This window comes from Oncorhynchus clarkii, unplaced genomic scaffold, assembly GCF_045791955.1.
Source record: "Oncorhynchus clarkii lewisi isolate Uvic-CL-2024 unplaced genomic scaffold, UVic_Ocla_1.0 unplaced_contig_10381_pilon_pilon, whole genome shotgun sequence".
Taxonomy (NCBI): Eukaryota; Metazoa; Chordata; class Actinopteri; order Salmoniformes; family Salmonidae; genus Oncorhynchus; species Oncorhynchus clarkii.
In genome coordinates, this window is record NW_027261124.1 from 272,894 (window position 1) to 289,815 (window position 16,922).

Genomic DNA, 16,922 nt, shown 5'->3' on the forward strand with positions numbered 1-16,922 from the left:
ATCAAATAGTAATTTATTCACAAGTTCATCACAAATACAACATAACTTACACAGAGGGTTAACCAATTAGCATCCCGAAATCAATGCACAATCCTCCAACTAGTATGGAATATCCTTTTATTGGTTGGGTACACATATTTAGCAGATATTAATGTGGTTGTAGTGAAGTGCTTGTGTTCCTAGTTCCAACAGTGGAGTAATATCTAACAATACACACAAATCTAAAAGTTAAAAAATAAAATAAATTAATATTGAAATATTAGGACGAGTAATGTCAGAGTCCAGAGTATAAATATATATATATATATATACAGTACCAGTCAAATGTTTGGACACACCTACTCATTCCAGGGTTTTTCTTTATTTTTGCTATTTTCTGCATTGTAGAATAAAAGTGAAGACATCACAACTATGAAAAAACACATATGGAATCATGTAGTAACCAAAAAACTGATAAACAAATCTAAATATATTTTATAATTGAGATTCTTCAAATAGCCTCCCTTTGCTTTGATGACAGTTTTGCACAGTCTTGGCATTCCCTCAACCAGCTTCACCTGGAATGCTTTTCCAACAGTCTTGAAGGAGTTCCCACATAAGCTGAGCACTTGTCTTCCTTTTCTTTTACTCAGCGGTCCAACTCATCCCAAACCATCTCAATTTAGTTGCGGTCGGGTCAGGTAATCTGATGCAGCACTCCATCACTCTCCTTCTTGGTCAAATAGCCCTTACACAGCCTGGAGGTGTGTTGGGTCATTGTCCTGTCGAAAAACAAATGATAGTGGGACTAAGCGCAAACCCGATGGGATCGCGTATCACTGCAGAATGCTGTGGTAGCCACGCTGGTTAAATGTGCCTTGAATTCTAAATCACAGACAGTATCACCAGCAAAGCACAACCACACCTCCTCCTCCATGCTTCACGGTGGGAACCACACATGCGGATATAATTCGTTCACCTACTCTGCGTCTCACAAAGACACAGCGGTTGGAACCAAAAATTTCACATTTGGACTCATCAGACCAAAGGACAGATTTCCACTGGTCTAATGTCCATTGCTCGTGTTTCTTGGCCCAAGCAGGTCTCTTTTTCTTACTGGTGTCCATTAGTAGTGGTTTCTTTTCAGCAATTCGACCATGAAGGCCTGATACCCACAGTCTCCTCTGAACAGTTGATGTTGAGATGTGTCTATTCCTTTGTAAAACATTTATTTGGGATGCAATTTCTGAGGCTGGTAACTCTAATAAACTTATCCTCTGCAGCAGAGGTAACTGGGTCTTCCTTTCCTGTGGAGGTCCTCATGAGAGCCAGTTTCATCATAGTGATTTATGGTTTTTGCGACTGCACTTGAAGAAACTTTCAAAGTTCTTGAAATCATCCTGATTGACTGACCTTCATGTCTTAAAGTTAAAAATGGACTGTCATTTATCTTTGCTTATTTGAGGGTTCTTGCCATAATATGGGCACACCTGTTAATTGAAATGCATTCCAGGTGACTACCTCATGAAGCTGTTTCAGAGAATGCCAAGAGTGTGCAAAGCTGTCATCAAGGCAAAGGGTGGCCACTTCACCTCATTTGCACATACTGTATATAGACTTTTCTACTGTATTATTGGCTGAATGTTTTGTTTATTCCATGTGTAACTCTGTGTCGTTGTATGTGTCGAACTGCTTTGCTTTATCTTGGCCAGGTCGCAATTGTAAATGAGAACTTGTTCTCAACTTGCCTACCTGGTTAAATAAAGGTGAAATTAAAATAAATAGAATCTAAAATCTAAAATCTATTTTGATTTGTTTAACAATTTTTTATGGTTACTACATGATTCCATATGTGTTATTTCATAGTTTTGATATCTTCACTATTATTCTACAATGTATAAAATAGTACCTATAAAGAAGAACCCTTCTTGTATAGACATTATGGACAGTATGTGGATATAATATGTAGTATATCTGAAGAATCAATGAATATAGATCCATAGAGTTAGTGGTGTGAACACTGCAGATGTATCTAGTTAAATCTCACTGTACACAGTAGCTATCTGCTGAGGCTTCAGAATGAACAGGATCCTGAATATGAGGGGACTTAGGGTAGAGTCCCAAATGGCACCCTATTCCCTTTATAGTGCACTACTTTTGACCAGGGCCCATCATAGAGCTCTGGTCAAAAGAAATGTGGCTATATCGGGGATAGGGTGCCGTTTGGGACGCGGCCCCCTGACTGTTTTGGAACCCCGGCCATGTACCCTGGCCAACTAAAGCTATCGGCTCTCAGACGTGTCCTTTCTGTCAATGACATTGGGTTCACAGTGAGCATAGTCTAGTACAAGCTGTTTGGTGCTCATCGTAGGACAAGACACTGAAGTCAAGCCAGCCCAGGTTCAACCAGAGTGTGCCCCAAAATGCCACCCTATTCCCAAAATGGGCTCTGATTAAAAGTAGTGCACTACATAGGGAGTAGGGTGATATTTGGGAGGCACACTCATAGACATAGACAGTAGTAAATGTCTGGAATGCACTTCCATCCTCCTTATAGAGCCACCGTTGGGAGGATATTTTCACAGAGTAAGCAGATAGAATCTTTTATAGCCAATTGGTAATGACACTGTCCTGTAAATCAACATCCAGAGATGAATTAGACTTTCTAACATGCGGAGTGGAAGAGGTTGGGAGTATTAGTGACCCATGACAATCAGTACATACAAGCGTTAGATCCAAGCACTACTCCTTTTGTTGATACTTTAGCAAATCAATATTTTAGCACATAAAATATTATTCACCGCTGTTACTAATATCATCAATAATGTTTACAGTTTTAGAATTAGACACCAGTGCTTCTTCGACTTGCATAGATGAAAGTACTTGGATAACAGAGCAGAGCTCCCTGGCCATGACAATAAGCTGAACAAGTAGAACAACGCCCTTGACAGTGCACATACACTGGCAACAGTCACCTGTCCCAAATGGTGGATCATGTCACCTCCAAATTGGCAGAATGGCATCATTATATGGATCATCTCTTGGAAAGGTCATTGGCCAGTAGGAATTGGAAAGGTCATTGGCCAGTAGGAATTGGAAAGGTCATTGGCCAGTAGGAATTGGAAAGGTTATTGGCCAGTAGGAATTGGAAAGGTCATTGGCCAGTAGGAATTGGAAAGGTCATTGGCCAGAAGGAATTGGAAAGGTCATTGGCCAGTAGGAATTGGAAAGGTCATTGGCCAGTAGGAATTGGAAAGGTAATTGGCCAGTAGGAATTGGAAAGGTTATTGGCTACAGATCAAAGGCAAGCCACAGTGCTAGAATAAGTAGAACAAGCTTGCTCATTTTGAGTGCACCCATGACTTTACCAGTCAAATCGCCATGGTCGGAGGTTCCAGACCGTTCTATTCGTTCTACTTCTATGAGGCAAGGCCCTGCAGGACAAAATAAATAGACCCTCCATCTCAGCAGCTCTATGTGCACATCATGAGACCACATCAACTTAACAATCAGTCATTATCATGTGTGAGGGACTACTGAACTGTTCAGACAGTCAGTAACTGTTACAGTGATGTTACAGTTTCCCAAACTCCATGCTCGGGACTCCAAGGGGTGCACGTTTTGGTTTTTCGCCCAAACACTACAAAGCTTGATGATTAGTTGATTATTTGAATCAGCGGTGTAGTGCTTAGGAAAGAAAGGAAACCCCGGGTCCTGAGGACTGAGTTTGGGGAAACCCTGACTTACAGTGGTAACAAGTTAAAATGGGGAGTCCAGGTCCTTCAGTTCCAACAGGTACTTGCTAAGTGCCTTCTCAGAGGCCCAGCACCCTACAGCCATGGAGCCCTTCAGGAGCCACTTAAGCAGTCCCACAGTGGCCCCTGGAGAGACAAGGGGAGCCAGAGTCTTGACCCCCACCCTGGGGGCCACCATTTGGGGCAGGCTGAGGGCCACACTGCCCAGGGCCCCGACAGCGTTTCCCGCAAACAGACACACAGTGAGCGAGCAGGAGACGGCAGACAGCGCCAGACAGCGTGACATCAGCATCAACTCGTCCGCTGACAGCCAATCGCAGAGCACCGGGAGGAGAGCTGAGCCAATAAGGAGGATGTTGGCTGTGGTGCGGTCTTCGCTGAGCCACAGGAAGCCGAAGGAGACCAGCGGTGGAGCCAGGACCTCGCCGGCCCACTCCAGGTCCCCCTGTACAGAGGTCAGGTATGGGCTGAAGGAGAGAGGCAGGGTGCAGAGGCCTGAGGAGAGACCGAGCAGAAAGAAACCCATCGCTGGAGCTCTGTGGTCCTACGAGAGAAAGAGGGAGACGAGGGAACAGTCAGGGTGAGGAGAAAGAACGAGTCATGACAATAATCAGTGGCAAAGGGGTTGAGAATGGTTTAATGGTACACAAGATTTACACTCAAGTGAACACCAATATATCCCAAAATTACCTTGAAGAGCTGACATGCTGTGTACAGGGCAGAGACGGACAGTGTGACGTTGGAACATGCTGTGATCAACTCTGTCAGACAGCCTGCCATTGGACTTGACTCAAATCCAAAGCTACAGTTGGAGGATCACTCTGTTCATTTGATATGAAGAGACTGAGTGGGATTTGTGAAGGAGAATGAGTTTTCAGATATCTGCAAGTAAACTGTTGAATACCATACCAAAGTTGAGAAAACACTGTTGAAAGTAAGCTAGTATACTTGTCTTGCACCATAGCTATGTGTACAGTGTTAACATTCTAAACTGCTATGTTTCAGGTTAGTAGCCACGTTTAGAATGACCAAAGTCAAGACTGAAACTAATATGTGAGCTGAAAAATATCTGTTAACATTCAACCTTACCTGTCTCTGTTCCGCTTGTTTGAACACGTGAGACAAGCAGTACCAGGATGTGGGCGTTCCCAGACCGTAAACAACTGCGCATGCTCGGCTCGGCTTCCACCAAATTGGAAAAATATGGCGGCGCTGTTGACAACAGTAACAGAGCAGTGGATACGAGAGAAGCTACATCTAAATCACCATTGCCTTGGTAATATATTTGACACTTAAATTATAGCTTGTAAGTTGGTAGCCTAGATGTATGATTAGTTTGATTTAAAACCAGTTTTAAACTTCCATTAATAGCTCATTAACGCACAGAGACTTTGCTTAGTGCTAACGTTAGCTCGCCTGCTAGGCTAGCTGACAAAACAGTGCTTTGAATTTGTCTGGCCACAGGTAGCTAGCTATCTAGTGAAAGATGGACAACGTTACCATGGGTCTACAACTACCCAACTACTCTACTTTGATTGCTGGCTACTAACATTCATAACCACTTTACAGCAGATGTGAGATCACTGAGTCTCCCAGGATCATACAAGGAGAAAATCAGACATCTGGGAATCTCACTAAAGAACTTTGTCCGTTTGAAAACCCTGAACCTCTCCTGTAATGCACTAATCTCTGTCGAGGTGAGATGTCTATCAACAGACAAATGTATATACAGTACATGGTGAAATGGTGACTGAAGTCTGAATGTGTAGATGTGTAGATCTGATTGTGTCCACAATGGTACGCTATTACATATTATTCCCTATATAGTGCACTACTTCTAACCAGGGTTCTGGGCAAAAGTAGTTCACTATGTAGGGAATAGGGCACAATTTGGGACATACACTGAATGTGTAAGTCACATTTGTTTGGGTGGGTATAATTTGTGGAACGTTCCAACAGGAATCTGGTTTCCAACAAACAACGCATAGTAACATGATCAAGTCACCTCGCTAACTAGCTGCCGAATAGGCATCAACTCACCACGTAGCTTATTCTTAATGTTTGTCCATAGGCTACCAGAGTGAGGACAGACATTTTTTGGGAATAAACGTGGTGATTGAAAAACTTAATGAAATAGCCCACTCCCTACCCGGTATCTTATTCTGCCTCTATACAACTTTGTATGTGTTGTTTGTTGGCAACCTTGTTATTTACAAAGTTCTTGGAACAGATTCATGTTGGAACGTTCCACAAATTATCCCCCCCCCTATTTGTTTCTTTCTATGTTTGTTCATCTATAGGGGGTCCAACACTTGAAGAGGCTGGAGAGGCTGAACTTGTACTACAACAGCATTCCGTCCCTTCAGGAGGTCAAAGTGCTCTGGCAGCTGACTGCTCTGAGAGAGCTGGACCTGAGGCTCAACCCTCTGGCTAAAACAGATCCACACTACCGCCTGTACTTTGTACACGCACTGTCCAACCTTCGCAGGCTTGGTACCTATAGCTACCATATTTTCATTGTGGGTCCGATTGGCTGTCCAATGACTTCGCTGTTAGATAGTTCTTCTTACCAATCTGACATTTGATGTTTGTTTTATATTGTTTTTTTTTCCTGTAGATGACTGTCCAGTCAGGGACAGTGAGAGAAGAGCTTCAATCATGCATTTCTCCTCAGACTCTGTGCTCGGACCCCAACAGACGAGCTCCTCGGAGACAGACATCACTGACCAGAGGTACTGTACTCTACAGTGTTAGACAGACATCACTGACCAGAGGTACTGTACTCTACAGTATTAGACATCACTGACCAGAGGTACTGTACTCTACAGTATTAGACATCACTGACCAGAGGTACTGTACTCTACAGTATTAGACATCACTGACCAGAGGTACTGTACTCTACAGTATTACTGTACTCTACAGATATCACTGACCAGAGGTACTGTACTCTACAGTATTAGACAGACATCACTGACCAGAGGTACTGTACTCTACAGTATTAGACAGGACATCACTGACCAGAGGTACTGTACTTTACAGTATTAGACAGACATCACTGACCAGAGGTACTGTACTCTACAGTATTAGACAGGCATCACTGACCAGAGGTACTGTACTTTACAGTATTAGACAGACATCACTGACCAGAGGTACTGTACTCTACAGTATTAGACAGGCATCACTGACCAGAGGTACTGTACTCTACAGTATTAGACAGGCATCACTGACCAGAGGTACTGTACTTCTACAGTATTAGACAGACATCACTGACCAGAGGTACTGTACTCTACAGTATTAGACAGGCATCACTGACCAGAGGTACTGTACTCTACAGTATTAGACAGACATCACTGACCAGAGGTACTGTACTCTACAGTATTAGACAGGCATCACTGACCAGAGGTACTGTACTCTACAGTATTAGACATCACTGACCAGAGGTACTGTACTCTACAGTATTAGACAGACATCACTGACCAGAGGTACTGTACTCTACAGTGTTAGACAGACATCACTGACCAGAGGTACTGTACTCTACAGTATTACAGTGTTAGACAGACATCACTGACCAGAGGTACTGACCAGAGGTACTGTAGTATTAGACAGACATCACTGACCAGAGGTACTGTACTCTACAGTAGACAGACATCACTACACTGTACAGTGTTAGACAGACATCACTGACCAGAGGTACTGTACTCTACAGTGTTAGACAGACATCACTGACCAGAGGTACTGTACTCTACAGTATTAGACAGACATCACTGACCAGAGGTACTGTACTCTACAGTGTTAGACAGACATCACTGACCAGAGGTACTGTACTCTACAGTATTAGACAGACATCACTGACCAGAGGTACTGTACTCTACAGTGTTAATCACACCAGAGGTACTGTACTCTACAGTGTTAATAATGTCAGGAGGTCTTGTTCTGCATTAGATATTGATTTGTATTATTAGAAAACACCCAGAAAGACAAACTTCAGATTTCATTTAATTTAACTAGTAAGCTGTTCTTTATGTGGCATTGTTTCCAATAGTGTGTACAGTGTAATAACGGTGACGTTACAGTGTTATAGATGGTATTATACAATATTCGTCTAGTAGTGCTATGTTATGACGTAATGCGTGTTTGATTGGTGTGTTCCAGGAGCAGTAAGCTGAGGATGGCCTCAGTAAATCGCCTGGCCAAGAAGCTCTCTGTCCTGGATGACAACGATGACATAGTGTTGAACCTTGTCGCTAAGAGCAACTGGGACCAAAGTGAACCTCTGTTCCTGACTGGCTCTTCCCACAAGGAGCCAGAGTCCCAGCTCTATCATCAGATCAACGAGGAGTGTGAGTTTATGTTGTTTGATCACATAGTACATCATTATTTTTATGATGACAAATGACAGCATGAAGTGGTATTGAGAGTGTGATGTACACCATGACTGTTAATGTAGGGACAAATGGGGAGACAAATGTAATTTTTTCCCTAGGAACATGGGGAATTTTGCTCATTTATGGCAAGATTTCAGAGATTTACCCTTAATTGATTTCATTCAGTACTTGATGAATTGTATGTTTAACTAGTTACATTTATAGTCAACCTTTTTTCAAGTGAGCAAACAAGCCTTCAGTATAAAATGTGCATATTTTATTTTCATTATGATCAGCTTGTCATTCCCAGTCCAATGGTCAACGTTTAAGAGAAGGATCTCGAAGGAAAGGTTCTTCCTCCTCGTTGAAAACGTCAGAGGGGCCGAGGGTAACCTTTAACCCCCGCGTAGAGAAACACAGCGGGACTAGCTCTGGACGGGAGGAGCGAGAGAAACTCCCCAAACACCTGAGAGTCACAGCCAAGGGCCACTTCACCCCTCACCCTGGTGAGGTGACACTGAATATCCTCTCTGTCACCGCTGTCACACAAATCAGATGGCATGAATGGCCTAATACAACATTCTGAGTGTTTTGCACTGGCTTCCTCCTCCTTTAGATAAAGTTGACCAGCAGAAGTCTTCCTTAGTGAAGATCCGCCCCCCTAGTCCAAGAAGTCCCTGTCCCAGTAGGTCTGATGCCACCAACCCCATCCTGCACCCTCCCAGACTGTCCTACCATAACACCCAGCAGACAGCAGGGGGCTCCACCTCACCACAGAAACAAGCCAAGCAACAGAAGGTGAGACGAAAACCTTATCCCTACCGTACCATTCATCCACCCTAGAGAAAACCCAACCTACCTATCCCTATCCCTACTGTACCATTCATCCACCCTAGAGAAAACCCACCTATCCCTACAGTACCATTCATTAATCGTAGAGAAAACCCACCTATCCCTACAGTACCATTCATTAATCGTAGAGAAAACCCACCTATCCCTACAGTACCATTCATCCACCCTAGAGAAAACCCACCTATCCCTACAGTACCATTCATCATAGAGAAAACCCACCTATCCCTACAGTACCATTCATCATAGAGAATACCCACCTATCCCTACAGCACCATTCAAACCACCCTAGAGAAAACCTACCTATCCCTAACGTACCATTCATCCACCCTAGAGAAAACCCACCTATCCCTACAGTACCATTCATTCATAGAGAAAACCCACCTATCCCTACAGTACCATTCATCATAGAGAAAACCCACCTATCCCTACAGTACCATTCATCCACCCTAGAGAAAACCCACCTATCCCTACAGTACCATTCATCCACCCTAGAGAAAACCCACCTATCCCTACAGTACCATTCATTCATCATAGGGAAAACCCACCTATCCCTACAGTACCATTCATTCATCATAGAGAAAACCCACCTATCCCTACAGTACCATTCATCATAGAGAAAACCCACCTATCCCTACAGTACCATTCATCATAGAGAAAACCCACCTATCCCTACCGTACCATTCATCCATAGAGAAAACCCACCTATCCCTACAGTACCATTCATCATAGAGAAAACCCACCTATCCCTACAGTACCATTCATTCATCGTAGAGAAAACCCACCTATCCCTACAGTACCATTCATCATAGAGAAAACCCACCTATCCCTACAGTACCATTCATCATAGAGAAAACCCACCTATCCCTACAGTACCATTCATCATAGAGAAAACCCACCTATCCCTACAGTACCATTCATCATAGAGAAAACCCACCTATCCCTACAGTACCATTCATCCATAGAGAAAACCCACCTATCCCTACAGTACCATTCATCATAGAGAAAACCCACCTATCCCTACAGTACCATTCATCATAGAGAAAACCCACCTATCCCTACAGTACCATTCATCATAGAGAAAACCCACCTATCCCTACAGTACCATTCATCATAGAGAAAACCCACCTATCCCTACAGTACCATTCATCATAGAGAAAACCCACCTATCCCTACCGTACCATTCATCCACCCTAGAGAAAACCCACCTATCCCTACCGTACCATTCATCCACCCTAGAGAAAACCCACCTATCCCTACAGTACCATTCATTAATCGTAGAGAAAACCCACCTATCCCTACAGTACCATTCATCATAGAGAAAACCCACCTATCCCTACAGTACCATTCATCATAGAGAAAACCCACCTATCCCTACAGTACCATTCATCATAGAGAAAACCCACCTATCCCTACAGTACCATTCATCATAGAGAAAACCCACCTATCCCTACAGTACCATTCATCATAGAGAAAACCCACCTATCCCTACAGTACCATTCATCATAGAGAAAACCCACCTATCCCTACAGTACCATTCATCATAGAGAAAACCCACCTATCCCTACCGTACCATTCATCCACCCTAGAGAAAACCCACCTATCCCTACAGTACCATTCATTAATCGTAGAGAAAACCCACCTATCCCTACAGTACCATTCATTCATCATAGAGAAAACCTACCTATCCCTACAGTACCATTCATCATAGAGAAAACCCACCTATCCCTACAGTACCATTCATTCATCATAGAGAAAACCCACCTATCCCTACAGTACCATTCATCATAGAGAAAACCCACCTATCCCTACTGTACCATTCATTCATCATAGAGAAAACCCACCTATCCCTACTGTACCATTCATTCATCATAGAGAAAACCCACCTATCCCTACTGTACCATTCATCCACCCTAGAGAAAACCCACCTATCCCTACCGTACCATTCATCCACCCTAGAGAAAACCCACCTATCCCTACAGTACCATTCATTCATCATAGAGAAAACCTACCTATCCCTACTGTACCATTCATTCATCATAGAGAAAACCCACCTATCCCTACAGTACCATTCATTCATCATAGAGAAAACCCACCTATCCCTACAGTACCATTCATTCATCATAGAGAAAACCCACCTATCCCTACCGTACCATTCATCCACCCTAGAGAAAACCCACCTATCCCTACAGTACCATTCATCATAGAGAAAACCCACCTATCCCTACAGTACCATTCATCATAGAGAAAACCCACCTATCCCTACAGTACCATTCATCATAGAGAAAACCCACCTATCCCTACAGTACCATTCATCCACCCTAGAGAAAACCCACCTATCCCTACAGTACCATTCATTCATCATAGAGAAAACCCACCTATCCCTACAGTACCATTCATTCATCATAGAGAAAACCCACCTATCCCTACAGTACCATTCATCATAGAGAAAACCCACCTATCCCTACAGTACCATTCATCCAACATAGAGAAAACCCACCTATCCCTACAGTACCATTCATTCATCATAGAGAAAACCCACCAATCCTTACCGTACCATTCATCATAGAGAAAACCCACCTATCCCTACAGTACCATTCATTCATCATAGAGAAAACCCACCTATCCCTACCGTACCATTCATTCATAGAGAAAACCCACCTATCCCTACAGTACCATTCATCCACCCTAGAGAAAACCCACCTATCCCTACAGTACCATTCATCCACCCTAGAGAAAACCCACCTATCCCTACAGTACCATTCATCATAGAGAAAACCCACCTATCCTTACCGTACCATTCATCCACCCTAGAGAAAACCCACCTATCCTTACAGTACCATTCATCATAGAGAAAACCCACCTATCCCTACAGTACCATTCATCATAGAGAAAACCCACCTATCCCTACAGTACCATTCATCCACCCTAGAGAAAACCCACCTATCCCTACAGTACCATTCATCCACCCTAGAGAAAACCCACCTATCCCTACAGTACGATTCATCATAGAGAAAACCCACCTATCCTTACCGTACCATTCATCATAGAGAAAACCCACCTATCCCTACAGTACCATTCATCATAGAGAAAACCCACCTATCCCTACAGTACCATTCATCCACCCTAGAGAAAACCCACCTATCCCTACAGTACCATTCATCCACCCTAGAGAAAACCCACCTATCCCTACAGTACCATTCATCATAGAGAAAACCCACCTATCCCTACCGTACCATTCATCATAGAGAAAACCCACCTATCCCTACCGTACCATTCATCATAGAGAAAACCCACCTATCCCTACAGTACCATTCATCCACCCTAGAGAAAACCCACCTATCCCTACAGTACCATTCATCCACCCTAGAGAAAACCCACCTATCCCTACAGTACCATTCATTCATAGAGAAAACCTACCTATCCTTACCGTACCATTCATTAATCGTAGAGAAAACCCACCTATCCCTACAGTACCATTCATCCACCCTAGAGAAAACCCACCTATCCCTACAGTACCATTCATCATAGAGAAAACCTACCTATCCCTACAGTACCATTCATTCATCATAGAGAAAACCCACCTATCCCTACAGTACCATTCATCATAGAGAAAATCCACCTATCCCTACAGTACCATTCATCCACCCTAGAGAAAACCCACCTATCCCTACTGTACCATTCATCCACCCTAGAGAAAACCCACCTATCCCTACAGTACCATTCATCATAGAGAAAACCCACCTATCCCTACCGTACCATTCATCATAGAGAAAACCCACCTATCCCTACAGTACCATTCATCCACCCTAGAGAAAACCCACCTATCCCTACAGTACCATTCATCCACCCTAGAGAAAACCCACCTATCCCTACAGTACCATTCATCATAGAGAAAACCCACCTATCCTTACCGTACCATTCATCATAGAGAAAACCCACCTATCCCTACAGTACCATTCATCATAGAGAAAACCCACCTATCCCTACAGTACCATTCATCCACCCTAGAGAAAACCCACCTATCCCTACAGTACCATTCATCCACCCTAGAGAAAACCCACCTAACCCTACAGTACCATTCATCATAGAGAAAACCCACCTATCCCTACCGTACCATTCATCATAGAGAAAACCCACCTATCCCTACCGTACCATTCATCATAGAGAAAACCCACCTATCCCTACAGTACCATTCATCCACCCTAGAGAAAACCCACCTATCCCTACAGTACCATTCATCCACCCTAGAGAAAACCCACCTATCCCTACAGTACCATTCATTCATAGAGAAAACCTACCTATCCTTACCGTACCATTCATTAATCGTAGAGAAAACCCACCTATCCCTACAGTACCATTCATCATAGAGAAAACCTACCTATCCCTACAGTACCATTCATCATAGAGAAAACCCACCTATCCCTACAGTACCATTCATCCACCCTAGAGAAAACCCACCTATCCCTACAGTACCATTCATCATAGAGAAAACCTACCTATCCCTACAGTACCATTCATCATAGAGAAAACCCACCTATCCCTACAGTACCATTCATCCACCCTAGAGAAAACCCACCTATCCCTACAGTACCATTCATCCACCCTAGAGAAAACCCACCTATCCCTACAGTACCATTCATCATAGAGAAAACCCACCTATCCTTACCGTACCATTCATCCACCCTAGAGAAAACCCACCTATCCCTACCGTACCATTCATCCACCCTAGAGAAAACCCACCTATCCCTACAGTACCATTCATCATTGAGAAAACCCACCTATCCTTACCGTACCATTCATCATAGAGAAAACCCACCTATCCCTACAGTACCATTCATCATAGAGAAAACCCACCTATCCCTACAGTACCATTCATCCACCCTAGAGAAAACCCACCTATCCCTACAGTACCATTCATCATAGAGAAAACCCACCTATCCCTACTGTACCATTCATTCATAGAGAAAACCCACCTATCCCTACCGTACCATTCATCATAGAGAAAACCCACCTATCCCTACAGTACCATTCATCCACCCTAGAGAAAACCCACCTATCCCTACAGTACCATTCATCCACCCTAGAGAAAACCCACCTATCCCTACAGTACCATTCATTCATAGAGATAACCTACCTATCCTTATCGTACCATTCATTAATCGTAGAGAAAACCCACCTATCCCTACAGTACCATTCATCCACCCTAGAGAAAACCCACCTATCCCTACAGTACCATTCATCATAGAGAAAACCTACCTATCCCTACAGTACCATTCATCATAGAGAAAACCCACCTATCCCTACAGTACCATTCATTAATCGTAGAGAAAACCCACCTATCCCTACAGTACCATTCATTAATCGTAGAGAAAACCCACCTATCCCTACAGTACCATTCATCATAGTTCTTACTGTTCATTATAACCAGTCTTTTTTGTAATTGTATCAAATCTGTCTCCTAGGGAAGCTATAGGAAACCAATGGAGATGATGCTGAGCCTAGTGAACAAGCACTGGACAGGGGAGAGGCCTCTGCACCATGACAACAACTTCCTCTGTGAGTATGAAACCCCCATGTACTGTGTAGCTTACCTGCTTAATGGAGAATCTGGCCCTAATAGTATGTATCTGACCTGCCTCCAGCTCAGGCAGTCCAGATCCTGTCCATGATGGAACAAGACCTCTCCAGTGGAGAAGCCGAGGTCAGGACGTTGAGAGGGAACGTTGAAGAGCTGAAGGAGCAGGCAGAGATACGAGACCAAGACCACAGGACAGAGACCCATAGACTAACTACACAGCTGGAGGAAGCACACATGTCTGTTGTAAGATTCAGACTGTTCAAAGCAGCATCTTCGATGATATTACCTCATGTTTGAAAAGGCACGAGACCCTGAGTCCACAAAGAGTTAAGAATAAATGGATGGATGGAATTATCTTCAATGTCTGATTGATTGATTGATTGATTGCAGGACAGTTTGAATGAGCAGCTGAGGATACTATTGGAGGATAACGTCTCTCTGCAGAAGCAGATGATCAGATTAGAGAAACAATATCTCAACTCTATGATGAAATGTTCACCCGACACTGAGATATGTGGTGAGTGTAAAAGCAACAGCTTTTTGATATTCCTGGTCAGTGGTCACTATACTGGGCAGAATCTGACCATGACGCAGAGCACGTGTAACCATGACGCAGAGCATGTGTAACCATGACATAGAGCACGTGTAACCATGACATAGAGCACGTGTAACCATGACATAGAGCACGTGTAACCATGACATAGAGCACGTGTAACCGTGACATAGAGCACGTGTAACCGTGACATAGAGCACGTGTAACCGTGACATAGAGCACGTGTAACCATGACATAGAGCACGTGTAACCATGACATAGAGCATGTGTAACCGTGACATAGAGCACATGTAACCGTGACATAGAGCACGTGTAACCATGACATAGAGCACATGTAACCGTGACGCAGAGCACGTGTAACCATGACATAGAGCACGTGTAACCGTGACGTAGAGCACGTGTAACCGTGACGTAGAGCACGTGTAACCGTGACGTAGAGCATGTGTAACGTGACGTAGAGCACGTGTAACCGTGACGTAGAGCACGTGTAACCGTGACATAGAGCACGTGTAACCGTGACATAGAGCACGTGTAACCGTGACATAGAGCACATGTAACCGTGACATAGAGCATGTGTAACCGTGATACAGAGCACGTGTAACCGTGACATAGAGCACGTGTAACTGTGACATAGAGCACGTGTAACCGTGACATAGAGCACGTGTAACCGTGACATAGAGCATGTGTAACCGTGACATAGAGCACGTGTAACAGTGACATAGAGCACGTGTAACCGTGACATAGAGCACGTGTAACAGTGACATAGAGCACATGTAACCGTGACATAGAGCACGTGTAAGAGTAATGCAAGATGTTCCATAAATCTCTTAAGATTGGTACAAGTTAAACATGCATATCTCAAGGCGGTGTTCACCACGTGACAAATTGGATTTGATTTCAGTCTGTTGTTATATCCGTTGATGTTGCAAGTCAATGTGCATTTGTATTGCTGAAGCGTTAGCATCATGTGCTAAACGTGGCCCATGTGAATCTGTATTGCTGCTAGCATCATGTGCTAACTAACTGTGGTCCATGTAGATCTGTATTGCTGCTAGCATCATGTGCTAACTAACTGTGGTCCATGTAGATCTGTTTTGCTGCTAGCATCATGTGCTAACTAACTGTGGTCCATGTAGATCTGTATTGCTGCTAGCATCATGTGCCAACTAACTGTGGTCCATGTGGATCTGTATTGCTGCTAGCATCATGTGCTAATTAACTGTGGCCCATGTAGATCTGTATTGCTGCTAGCATCATGTGCTAACTAACTGTGGCCCATGTGGATCTGTATTGATGCTAGCTTCATGTTCTAACCGTGGCCCATGTGGAGCTGTATTTCTGTTAGCTTCATGTGCTAACCGTGGCCCATGTGGATCTGTATTGCTGCTAGCTTCATGTGCTAACTAACTGTGGTCCATGTGTTCTTCTCTCCAGAGAAACCGTCAGAGGTGGATGAGCTGAGGAAGAAGGTATCAGAGCTGAGGGAGAAGGTTGAGGAGGGGGAAAGAGTCAAGGAGCTGGCAGGTATGCTGCAGGAGAACCATAGGTAAGCACACACTACTACACTACACTATGTCCAGTACCACCTGGTGCTAAGATAATACACTACACTATGTCCAGTACCACCTGGTGCTAAGATACTACACTATGTCCAGTACCACCTGGTGCCAAGATACTACACTATGTCCAGCACCACCTGGTGCTAAGATACTACACTACACTATGTCCAGCACCACCTGGAGCTAAGATACTACACTATGTCTAGTACCACCTGGTGCTAAGAAAAACATTCAACCACTCTAGGGACAATAAAAGTCCTTGACTCTTGGGATAATACAAAT

At 43.7% G+C, this 16,922-nt stretch overlaps 2 protein-coding genes across 2 annotated transcripts; one reads left to right on the plus strand and one right to left on the minus strand.

Annotated features, from left to right (window-relative positions):
• Positions 1–100: 100 nt before the first annotated feature.
• Positions 101–4,881, minus strand: LOC139404971 (transmembrane protein 276-like). Its single transcript, XM_071147523.1, has 3 exons — positions 4,824–4,881; positions 4,425–4,577; positions 101–4,278 (listed from the first exon to the last, which is right to left on the minus strand). The coding sequence occupies exons 2-3, from the start codon at positions 4,512–4,514 to the stop codon at positions 3,739–3,741; spliced, it is 630 nt and encodes a 209-aa protein (XP_071003624.1). The 5' UTR covers positions 4,515–4,577; positions 4,824–4,881; the 3' UTR covers positions 101–3,738.
• Positions 4,882–4,924: 43 nt separating this feature from the next.
• LOC139404968 (centrosomal protein of 72 kDa-like) lies at positions 4,925–15,155 on the plus strand. Its single transcript, XM_071147520.1, has 10 exons — positions 4,925–5,010; positions 5,304–5,431; positions 6,035–6,227; positions 6,352–6,466; positions 7,887–8,074; positions 8,395–8,604; positions 8,715–8,896; positions 14,413–14,506; positions 14,593–14,771; positions 14,919–15,155. The coding sequence occupies exons 1-10, from the start codon at positions 4,938–4,940 to the stop codon at positions 15,153–15,155; spliced, it is 1,599 nt and encodes a 532-aa protein (XP_071003621.1). The 5' UTR covers positions 4,925–4,937.
• The last annotated feature ends 1,767 nt before the right edge of the window (positions 15,156–16,922 follow it).